The 12544-nt window shown below is 36.2% G+C and overlaps 1 protein-coding gene across 3 annotated transcripts in view; it reads right to left on the bottom strand.

Moving 5' to 3' along the window:
- LOC122811451 (ABC-type oligopeptide transporter ABCB9-like) overlaps nt 1-12544 on the bottom strand; it is a 184903-nt gene that overhangs the window by 27107 nt on the left and 145252 nt on the right. For all 3 annotated transcript variants that reach the window (XM_044083301.1, XM_044083300.1, XM_044083302.1), the window contains exons 9-10: nt 7957-8130; nt 5671-5830 (exon numbers count right to left, since the gene is read on the bottom strand). In XM_044083301.1, coding sequence (XP_043939236.1) covers nt 5671-5830; nt 7957-8130 — 334 coding nt within the window. The remainder of the gene's footprint in view (nt 1-5670; nt 5831-7956; nt 8131-12544) is intronic.

The raw sequence follows: 12544 nt of genomic DNA, 5'->3' as shown, positions 1-12544 counted from the left end.
TTGAGGGGGGTTAGAAAAGGTAAAGGATGTGGTTAGAGGTCAGCAGGGAGGTATCAGGCTGGAGTGTAGTGATTAAGGAGAGTTGTGATAGGGAAGGGGGAATGGTTATTTTATGGTGGGTTGATTAAATGACTACGGGAGCAGGCTAAAGGAAGGGAATGAGGAAGTGCAGAGGATGGGAGGAAAATTTTGGAAGGAATGGAATGAGGATGAGCTCAGAAAGGTAGAGCAGGGGTAATTTACTCATCTGAATATACTCATCTAACTAACTTATACCTCTCTCCTTACTCTCCACTGTTTCCTCTTATAACCAACCTATACTACCTTTGACCTACTCTCTCCTTCTTCCCTCCAAGTCACCTCTACACTTTTATTTTCCTTCCTTTCTCTGTAAATACCTCTTAAGACTTTGGATAGGATACACTATATATATATATATATATATATATATATATATATATATATATATATATATATATATATATATTAAACATTTGTATTTCTGTACTGCTGCTTGTTTTTTGAAACGAATTATTTTACACTTACTGTATGTGATCGTAAATTACTATGAAATGTTATAGTGTTTGTATTATCTTAGCTTAATTTTGTTCTGTATTAGTTTGGAGCTTTTCTCCCTGGGCCTCTGCTGAAAAAGGGCCTCGGCTCAGTCAGACATCCCCAATCAACAAATGTAAAATAAAAATAAAATAAATAATAAAATAAATAAATTTATAAACATCTTTGGCAGGAACAGGGTAGAGTGGCAATGGAGACGTCGAAGGGACGTTGGGGTTGAGCAGGATGAAAGTTGGGGAGAGGTAAGGTTTTGGAAGGAGGCCTGGAAGGGTGAGAAAGTTAATGCCTTGTGGCCTGGCAAGGGATGTATGTACAATGGGGATTTTTGCAGAGATAGTAGGGAATACTGTTCACAGTGAAAAAGGAAGGGTGGTTGTTGGAAAAAAAAATGCTGGAGATGTGGAGAGAAGACAGAGCAAATTCATATGTGTTGAAAATGTACGATATTGTAGAAGATGTGGGATGAGATGTTAGGAGGAATTTCGGAAGGTACATGGGAAAGCGCAGATGTATCCAGGCTTTATGCCTGTGCTGGACAGAATGAGTAGGCGGGAGAGAGATGAAATAGGAAGTGAAGAGGAGGATAATGACAGTGGAAAGTGGGAGGAATGAAGCCCTGTATGAAGACTGAAATGAGGACCTGGATAAAGAAGATGTTGATAGGCTCATGTAAGACTCGTAAGTGAAAATATGGCAAAAGTGATGTAAGGGGTAAAAGAAAAGGGGGGGGGAGAGTAGTGACTATGGGGAAGCAGAAGAGGATTATGACGACAGAGTAAGAAGTTAGAAATGAAGTGAGGGTGTGAGTTTAATGTGGAGGAGTACAATGAAAGAAGGTTAGAAAAACATGTAGGGAAAACATTAACAAGATTATTGACAAGGTAGGCGTTGATGTTAATATTGCCGAGTGGTTGGTTATTTTTTCTTCAGTTTTATTTATTTTTTCATATATTTTGTTTGTTAGCTGACATACTGTATATAAGAAATAAACAAAATGTGAAGCTGAAAGGTAAGAAATGATGTTGATGGTGAAGATGCGGTTAATAAAATTGTCTGGAAAGAAATATTAACTTTACAGCAAAAATAATTTATTTAGAGCAAAAAGAGTGTCAAGTTACCAAGATATCATAAAACAAGTTACCAAGATATCATAAAACATTTGTTGATTTTAATGAACACTGGGATGAAGTGCACACATATTCAATTTAAAACTATCCACGTTTGCAAAATGTACTTAATATGTGCATGTAAGCTATATGACATTAATTTGTGAAAGTTATACCAGAATAAAGATTTAAGGGAATTGTATCATAACATTTATGGTAAGCCTGCTTTTGAAAATTTGTGAGGTATGCTTTTATACTGCAAAACACATTCATGTCCTGATAAACAAATTTCCTAAAAGCTACTTACATATGCAGCTGACAGTCAGCTGGGGGGAGGAAAGAAAAGATTTTTAGATGTGCATACTAGAGTTGTGACCCTATTTGACAGGAAGAAACTGCTGTGATCTATTTTCACTGTCAGTGAAGATGATTTGTTTTATCAAGTACCATCTTACCCACTTTAAGTCTGAAAAAATCAGAAGTAATAAGAAAAGTAAGGTTTGCTGTAGTACATTATGTTTCTTGTATTACATTTTTAGCTGTACAGTAGACTCCCTGTTATCTGGTCTCACTGAGACTGGACCTTAGGCTGGATAAACGAATGGCTGGTTAATCAGAAAAAGCATACAGAATAACATTTATAGATTATAAATCAGCTAGAATAACCTAGAATAACAGAATTTGTGTTAACATGCATTTTTCTAATGAATATGAATTAGAAAACTCAAATGTTTGTCATTATTTAGCCCAGCAGAGGAGGAAGTATTGTTCTTCTCTGTTTTCTTTTGCTAGGGCTAAGGCAGAAATTTGATGGCCGGTTAAAGAGGAGGCCAGGAGGGATACTACCATACTGACTTATGATAAAACAAAGTCTTTGAAAGTGAAGTGAATTATTTATAGCCCATATCACATATGTGTGCGCGCGCGTGTGTGTGTGTGTGTGTGTGTGTGTGTGTGTGTGTGTGTGTGTACAACGTCAGGCTGAACAGGTGCTATTCAGAGACTACTCTGTAATTCTGAATGATAATTTTAGCCCAGATTTGAACTAGAGAGATTGAGCTTTGCAGTCAGTGTTTGAATGAGAGGAGCACGCAGTGGCCGTATTAGGAAAATGTGGCATTTTAGTTAAAAAAAAAAAAAATACAGCTGCTGAAGTGAACCCCCTACTATGTGATATTTAATTTCTAGCTAGACTTTTAGCACCTGCACTGGCTGCTCCATGGCCAGCCTAGTCATTGGACTGTGCATTATAAATACAACTATTTTACTAGATGTATGGCAAAGATGACAGGAAAAAGGGTAGCAACTTGTACTGAAATAGTGTTGTCTTAAGGACACTCTTCCTGTAGAGTGTAGACAGAGATGCTAATGTGTCTAACACATCCAGTAAATCTATCCAGAAGGTGATGACCAGCTTAATAATGACCAGCTTAAAAATTAAAACTTGTGTACTGGGCAAACTAGTTGAAGTTTAGCAGGTCCAGTATTGGACAGTGTCACCATCTTCGTTGTGATGAGGAGGAGGAGGAGAACAAGCAGGAAATCACCACCATTCCTCTTTCTGCAGGAAATAAGCTCTGTGGCCTTTGTAAACAGACACTGGTACTGTTCCAAGAGCTTCAGATAAGCAAATTAATTCAGCAGGGGAGCCTGTGAAAATGATGGACCCTAAAGCTCTCAAGGTATGTCCTCTTGTGTTTATATCCTGAACTCACCTTTTCTTTGTTATTGTTGTTCAAGGTGGGGCAAACCCAGTCCTGGTTTAGGCCCTGGTGAAGGCAGCAATGAGTGATACTTAGGTGGCCACCTCTGCCACGAGGAAGACCTTTTTCATAACGGTCTGGGTTGGGCTGGCTTGGCTGAAAATCTAAAGGCAGAAGGGATGGAAAAGTATACATTATCTCAATGGTTGGTAATTACTTACCCTTACTCTCAAGCTCCTCAATTATTTTCCATGTTGTTTCACAAAAAAGGACGTCCCCTTTGAACAGGACTTCTAAAATAGCCCAGCAGAGCTTCTAATGAAAAGGAGTATGAGCCAAGATATTCAACCAAGGCATATACTTAAAGCTGCTGCCCTGGCTATAGCACTGGCAAAATAAAAATTATACCAGGCTACATAAAAACACTGAGAAAGACACATTTATATTGTTTTCACACACTCCTTGAACCCAGAAACAGAGAATTCTGGCAGGATTTCTAGTATCTAATCCACAGAGGATAGATACTGGGACAGTAGAGAGAAATAATTTAAAGCCTTAAATGGCAGAAGATTACACTCTGTTGATAAAGCTGAATATAACTTCTGACTCCTTATCCAATTGGAAGGTAGCAAGATGCAGCAAAGTCCCAACCCTACACTGGTAGAAGTGAAATGATAGAATCACTGAGCCAAACCCAACCTCAGAATATTGTTAGGAGACTTAAGGGCCTGCTTCTTGCAAATGTCCATCAAGCCACATAACTTAACATGGGAAGCAGGATGTTAACCTCATTCACAAGAAAAGTCATAGGAGGGCAGCCATCTAGTTCCTTCTTACTGCTGTCAGTCTGGTTGAAAGATAACAGTCTAGGAATGGGTGGAGGTCATTGCAGGGCAGGACTTACATGAAAAAGTAAGTTTTGGTCATTGTGTGACCTCCTTATCCTTTAAAGTGTCTTTCCTCTCTGACTGCTGTATTTAGCAGGGTACTCCCTCCATTGCACATCTCTGAACCAGTTCTGTCTTACCAGCATAAATAAAGCCCCCACATTCTCTATTCCCTGGGTAACGTGGCTGAGCTCAAACTCTAAGAATTCCAGCTCTGCTACCACTGTAACATGTTGTGCTTCTGTCCCAGGAAGTAGCAGCAGCTCTGGTGTGGGTCCTGGATGGGTATCTGATATCCTGGCTAGTGATATTATGAAAGCAGGTGGACCTGGGAGGCTTTCAGCAGTATTTGGCAGTGAATCTAGGACTGAGATATCAACTGTACAACCTGCAAGAAGGGATGATGGAGTATGGGTCAGTGTGTTTTTCTCAACACAGCTTTATGATGCCACAGCACATGATATTAAGGGGGGACAATCCCACCACAAACAGAGGGGCTAAACCTCTTTAAAGCATTGCACTCATATGGTTCTGCAGGAAGAGGATCCTAGCTATCACGAACCACAAAGTGCCCCTCAAAGGAAGCTGATCGCTGTTATATTAAATGTAATTTCCTGATTTTAAGTTAATGTAATGACAGGTAGAACAAGTTTATCAAACTGAAATGGTACTTTAGACAGGGCTGTCTGTACCCCATATGGATCTTCAGCCCTTGCTTAAGCTGAAGTGGTCTCATCCTGTTACCTTGGTCTGCACCAGGTTTTTATGTGTACCAGAATACCAGGTAACCCAGTTAAAGTGGTTTCAATTCCCATTGTTTTTATGATTTCCAAACTGACGTTTTAAAAGTCTTATGACAAAGGCAATTTCAAAGGTGCAAAACTTTGAGAGGAAAGTAATATATTACATCTATACTACACAATAATTTCATAGGACTCCACCATCCTTAGAAAAAAATTGCAGACTTTGCAGTGAACTGTAAAGAAAGGAGTCATTTTCTTCAGCAGTGACAATGCACTACCCTATATGTGTGTGTGTATATAATATATATATATATATATATATATATATATATATATATATATATATATATATATATATATATATATATATATATATATATATATATATATATATATATATATATATATATACACACACACACACACACACACACATTTTATATATATATATATATATATATATATATATATATATATATACACATTGTTTCATTCAATAGAGTAAACTATCCATGCCTAGATTCATTACCTCTCCTCCTCCCATCCCAGCATCACAGGTACAACAGAACAGAGCCTAGATGCACAATCATCATTACAGCCACCCATGTAAAAAAGTAGATTCTTATAACTATGTAATTCTAGTGCCTTCTCTCACCTGTCTGATACTGATCCTTCAATGCAGAAATGAAAGTGTGTGCATTTGCTTGTTTTGATGCAAGGATGATGTCATCAGAAGAAGTTTTTTTTAAACCATAGGCAATATTTTCCTCTACTGAGCGAGCAAACAATTGTGGTTCCTGGCTCACAAGTGCCATCTGAAAGTTAAATAAACGGTAATCAACTTTCACTTACATATAGCTCAGCCAAAGAGCTCTTAGATTCTGTAAAAATTATATGAATAACAAAGACTTGTTACTCCACTCTGCAAATTAAATAGAAAATCTATCATGCCCACTACTTCTAAACAGAAAAATAAACAATGAAAAATCAAGCAAAGGTATGTATGGCTCCAACAGTTGTTAGTTAAAAAAAAATATTCCAAATGAGAATTGATTATATCTATATACTTAGCTATGTCCCTTGTAATAATGTAAGGACATTCTAAGTTTTTTATTTCATACTTTTTCTCTCTTGGTCTGCTGCTCTCAGAAGTAGTTGTTAGAGTAGTAGTTAGACACAGTACTACTATACCAGAGTGTGTGTTCATTATGTGTGTTCAAATAATCATCATAAGTTTCAATCCTAAATTGAGTCCCAAATTGATGATTATTCTTTACATTATTTGTCTGGCTATTGATTCTTAGAATTGATTCTTAGCCAAATTAAATTTAGCTGCATTATACAGCATCTACTAAAGCTATTTATTGAGCATCTTGATCAGCTAACTACAAATCAAACTAATCAAACTATCACTAACTACTATAGAAATATATATACAATATACAGAGAAGAAATTCAAAAGTAAAATGCAAAAAATGCATGAAAGTTAGATGATGTATTAATGTTAAAATAAATAATTCAAATTATTATTCACTCACTTCCAAAATCTAGAAAAATCTACAAAAATGCAAAAGGAAATAAAAGATACAAAAGCTTTTTATAATATATTCGGTATATCATATACAGCATTTAGCATATATAGACAAGCAAGAGCTCCCCATAACTTTCATTTTTATACCACAATACAAATTCATGCTTTTCTGTCACATATTAAAATATATTACAATTATTATAGACTCAAATAAGTCTGTAAATAATATCTGTAATAAATATATATCATTTTCAATAATCATCAAACATTATACAATACCATTGTGTATCATCCATCATATAAAACAGTAAATCTAGATGTTACAAGTAAAGTTTATTATATGAACTTATCCAAACTGATCTTATCTCGAGTAATTATACAATCTATATTAATTATTCTAATATAAAAATTGTTACACTCATTCTTTTACTTACGGTTTGTTCTTCAATACTTATATATACACAATTATTATTCTCTATATGTTATATATTACTAGCAACTATCTATCTCATAGGACTAGTATATGATTTTTTATTTTAGGCAACTTTTGGTCATAACTCACTAACAGGATTATATTGTGTATATTATTTAGTAAGATCTTAAATATTTAGGTATCAATTAGAAATATAATGTAGCCATAGCCTTAGTATTTTAGATAGTCTGAACATATCTAGCTGTATCATAGTTGTAATTATTTTCAAAAATAAAATATTATAACATAATTTCTATATTGTAGTATATCAATCTCAATTATCATCATTTAACATATCTCAGCCATGTACTTCTGAAGTATTTAAATATCTATTATTTTGTATTGTTGACAATATTTAATGTTCTCCCTTAGTTATTTTAATTCTATATTTGCTTGTGTTACGTTTGCTGTATTATCTTCTAGTATTATACTTGAGATAGACTATACAAATAATGCATAGATTAAAGATGAAAAAATAACAGTCTAAAGCAAAACAGAATAGCTTACTAACCACCAACAAAACAAAGTTGCCTGATAATCTTGTAGCAAAAATGAACAACCTACCCTCACCTGCTTAAGAGAAAAAGCCCAAACAGAACAGTTTATTAACTCACAGGACTGTTGAAACTGCTGTAACTGCCAAAAACTGAACTAACATCTAAATAATTCTCTAGAAGAACTGAAAGTGTGCATCAGCTAATAGAACAGAACATTTTATCAGGCCTTAGCTGAAATGGAACAATGTAATGAATAGTTATGCCATCCCCTGATGAAATAGTTCTCACACTACTACCAGCAGACTGGAACAGTTTAATAATTCTCCAGTAAAATGCAAATCCACCCATCTTTCCTGCTGACTACTACATCTACAGAATAAAGCAATCTCTCTTCTGTTCATTAGCTGATTTGAGTTCTGAGTACCTGGTGAAAAAGCTCACCTTACGGTGGAAATACTTGTGTTCATACTCATTCACTGGCCTCCCATCCAGAAGTATCTCTCCAGATACAGGTTCATAGAATCGCTCCAGCAGATACACGCATGTTGATTTTCCACCGCCAGAAGGTCCCACCAATGCAGTGATTTCACCAGGCTTCAATTCAAAGGAAATGTTCTGCCCAAAAAAAAAAACAAACAAAAAAAAATAAAGTGCTTAGCACTAAGTAACTTGAAAGGTACTGCTGACGCAGCTTTACATGGAACTGTGAGAAAACTATTACAGTACTCTCCACTCTTGTCATCACAATAAAGTACACCTGCATTACCTTCCGTGTATAACTCCGAATTTTGCCAAATAAAGTCACAAAACATGTATCTTAAAAATAAATAAGATCATAAAACAATACACATTATTGTACAGACTAGAACTTTAAACCACTAATACACCATGCATTGTAAAAATAAAATCGTATCTGGATTGTTAAAAGTAGAATACATTATCCAAACAGTTCTGGTAAGCAAAACATCGGCACAACAAACTGATATACTAAGGCCTATAATTTACAATCTTTAGTGTCTCTGCTGCAACTGCAAGTCACAGCAGAGACCAATGATATTAAAGCAGTGAAATATTTCAAAAGGAAACCTAAAGTAGACATTATTCACTAGCTGTCCAAGTACACTTCCGATATCCTATTAATCTCTCCAACTGTTTATTGTCCCTATGGATTTGTATCCTAGCCCATTTCAAAGTGCAAGTGCGAAATATTTGTGCTGATCTCATTTTGCATTCTTCTCAAACACAACAATTTTTTTTTAATTTTTATTCAACATATTAGTCCCACTAGGCCAATGGACACTTTTCTAGGGGACGTGAGGTTATATTCATATTGACTACGTGAATTATGGTTAGGTCATTGAGGAAGGTCCTCTGCTATTTTTCCTGTGGGTGGTGTTGGAGGGAATGAGGCAACATGGAGAAGCAGGTGGAAGAAACTGCCGGATTACAGATTCAGAGTGAGACTTTTCTGACTACAGAAGTAGAGAAGATGATAGTGTGTCTCCAGTTACAACTGGTATTTGTGCTGCTGTTACAGAAATGTTTTTAAATTACCTCTAAATGTATCTGAATCACAGACTAGTCAAAACAAGTAACTCATTTGGCTTATAGTGGTTTGGCTGAAGTTACTCTTCGTGCTATACTTTCTAATGATGAATGGAGTGGCACTACTGCACTTTCTTGGGGGTGAAGCAATAGAACACTTTTGCCACAAAGAAGTGAGGAAGAACTTTCCAATCCTAGCCAGAAGAGGGCACCAAAAACTTCTACTGCTTAGGAAATATCAGTCAGCAAAGTGCAACAGTTACTTATTTTATTATTACTTATTTTATATTTGTTGACCGGGTTTGTCTGACTGGGCTACAAATGCCCATTTTCAGCGGAGGCCCGAGGAGACAAGTTCCAACAGAAAATATAAATTTTACATATTAAATACATATAGAAATACATTCATCAGTACCAAAGATTACTGCATTATAGTGCCACACATTACATTCATCAGTACCACACATTATTGGATTACAGTGTCATACATTAAACTGTGGCAAGTGAAACACATAGAAATGCATTCAGAAGGATACATTCATAATTACATATTATATACATAATAGTGCAATAGTTACATAGCTGAAATATTTTACTAGTTATGTTTGTACAGTGATGTACCAAGAAGAGAAGACAGAGTAGTAAGTTTGTTTATTGAAGGGAAGGAAGAGAGAAGAGAAGTAGAAGGTTATAGGGGAGTGTTTACGGGGGATAACTACATTGGCAAGTCCATTTTTCATGAAGGTATTTTTTTGTAGTGGTTTTGAATTGATTGGGATGTTCAAGAGATCTTATATCTAGTGGTAGGCTATTCCAGGCCTTGGAAGGGTTAAAGCTATAGACTAGGTGACCCATTTGGTCCTTGGTTTGTAGATTTTTAGTAGGCCTTGTTCAGAACTGCGGAGTAATCTAGTGGGTAGGTAATGAGAGATTAGAGATGAGAGAGTTGGACATTAAGAGGGTTTGTAGAGAATGGAATGAATAATCATAAACTGATTATACCGAAGCAAGTTAGATAATTCTAGCCAATTTAGTTCTTTCAGTGAGAGACAGTGATGGGATTTGCAAGAATTTTGGGCAGCAAATCTGGCAATTCTGTTATAAGTTGTTTCTACCTTGTTAGTGTTGAGGCTGGTGAGAATTTGGGAGCTATAAAATAAAGTGGGTAAGAGGTAGGCATTTGAAAGGGTTAGTTTTTCTGTTTTGGTAAGATATTTTTTGTTTCTATAGAGGAGACGAGCGTGAGATGTGTTTTTCGGATACGATTATTGACGTTTAAATCAAAGGTTAGTCTATCATTAATAGTAACACCTAAGAGTTTTGTACTGGTGTCCACCTTATTTGAGTATTATTTTGTGACAGTATGGAGAAGGAAGACTTTATGTGGTTAAGGTTTTTAGGGAGAAAGAGTAGTAATTTGGTTTTCTTTGGATTAAGGATAAGTTGGTTTTCAGATAGCCAGTTTTCTACACAGTTAAAAGAGGACTGTGTGTCTGATTTTAGTTGAGTTGGTGATTCAGTAATAGTGATACGTGTAGAATCATCTGTGTATTGTATCAGTGAGGATCCAGGACAGGAAGAGTAAAGAAGGGTGGTAAAGATGTTAAAAAGAAGGGGCCCCAAGGATGGAGCCTTGTGGAGCACCCTTTTAACAGGAAGAAGAGGGGAGAAAGCTGAGAGCCATTTGACTGATTGGAGTCTATCAGAGAGATAGCTGTTAAACCAAGATATGGTGGATGGAGAGAAGTGTACGTTTGCTAGTTTAAGGAGAAGAAGTTTATGAGAGATTAATGAAGAGACAGGAAATAAGTTTGTTACTGTCTCTAGCTAGTGATACAGAGAGTTTAGGAAAGACAGGAAAGCTGTTGTAATGCTGTGCATGAGACGAAAGCCATGTTGGGTAGGTGTGAGTAGATTTTCTTGCAGAAGGTAATGTAAGACTTGATTGTGTATACATTTTTCTAGAATTTTGGAGAGTGGTAAGAGTATGGCTATGGGTCTAAAATTAGTTATATCTGTGGAGTTTCCTCCTTTGTGTATTGGAAGGATGTAAAATTGTTTCCAGATGGAAGGGACTGTGGATTCCGTAATAGAGCGGTTTATTAGAACAGAAACTGGGAAAGCAAGAACATCAGCAGCAGCAACCTGAAGGAATGCGGAGGGAATGTTGTCTATGGATGTGGAGCAAGGTTTTAATTTAGATAGTAGAGTTTTAATATAGTTAGTGGAGACAGGTTTGAGGGAGAAGGTAGTGGTAGGGTTACTACTGGTGGAAGAGTTTGAGCTATTAGGTATATTATTGTTGGTGGAATGGTTTGTGTCTTGATTTAGTAATTTGGATACTGAGTCTATAAAGTAGTTGTTAAATATGGAGGCAGTTTCTTCAGTGTTTTGTCAGGATGAGGGTTAGGGGAGGCTTGCATACCTGGGTGTAGTATTTGATATACAGAGTGCCAGAACTTTTTAGGGTTGGATTTAAAGGTAGAAGATGGATTATTACAGAAGTTTTTCTTATGTGACTTTTGGCAAGATTTCCAAGTTCTTTATATTTCTGGAGGTCTGGATGTTTAGTTTTAGTCCAAATTTTCCATGCTCTATTTTTTAGTATTGCACATGTGTTTACGGTCAGCCATGGGGCTATATTAGACTTTATGCAAACTGTTCTAAGGGGTGCCACAGAATTTAAAATACTAAGGAAAGTGGAGTTAAAAGAGTGGACAGCTTCTTCCAAAGGGAGTAGTTTTAAGGGTTTCCAGTTCACTTTTGATAGTAAAGATTTGAAACTTTCAGGATTAAAGTTTGTTAGTTGTCGGTGTTTGATAAACCTTTGAGGTTTAGCTTGATGGGATGTGTATCTTAGTATTTTTATTGGACAATGATCACTTAGGGAATTTGGTAGCGTTTCAGGGAATTTGGTATTTGGAAGGGTGAGAGACAAGAATCCAGTCAAGGAGAGATGAGGCTGTATGGGAATTATTGAAATAAGTGGGATCAGAGATGAGTTGAGTAAAGCCGTACAGATTAAGGTGTTGTGAGGAGTTTTGAGAGAAGAGAGATAGCCAGTTAATGTTGACATCCCCAAGAATAATAGTTTCATTTGGGATATGTTGGGAGATTATGAGCAAGCATACTTTCCAGTAGGGGATATCATCACCAGGTGGAATGTAAATTGCTACAATGGTGATAGTGGAATGGCTATTAATATTTAGGTTTACAGATAAAATTTCAGCTGGGGAGAAGGCTTGGGATGTAAAAGTAGAGTTAGAAATGGTAAGGTGGTGAGAGTGTAGGATAGCAACACCTCCGCCTTTCCTTTTTGGTCGATCTAGATGGTGTATGCTATAGCCAGAGGGCAAGATCTCTGTCTTGGTGTTGGGATTTCAACCAGGTTTCAGTCAGAACAAGGATATCAGGAGTATGGTGGGAGATCCAAGCATGTAGTTCACTTACTTTGTTCAGAATACTCCTAGTATTTATTGAATAG

Source organism: Protopterus annectens, chromosome 9.part0, assembly GCF_019279795.1.
Source record: "Protopterus annectens isolate FY-2018-M chromosome 9.part0, PAN1.0, whole genome shotgun sequence".
Taxonomy (NCBI): domain Eukaryota; kingdom Metazoa; phylum Chordata; order Ceratodontiformes; family Protopteridae; genus Protopterus; species Protopterus annectens.
Note: the sequence above shows the minus strand (reverse complement) of the source record. Positions and strands in the feature narration are given on the sequence as shown.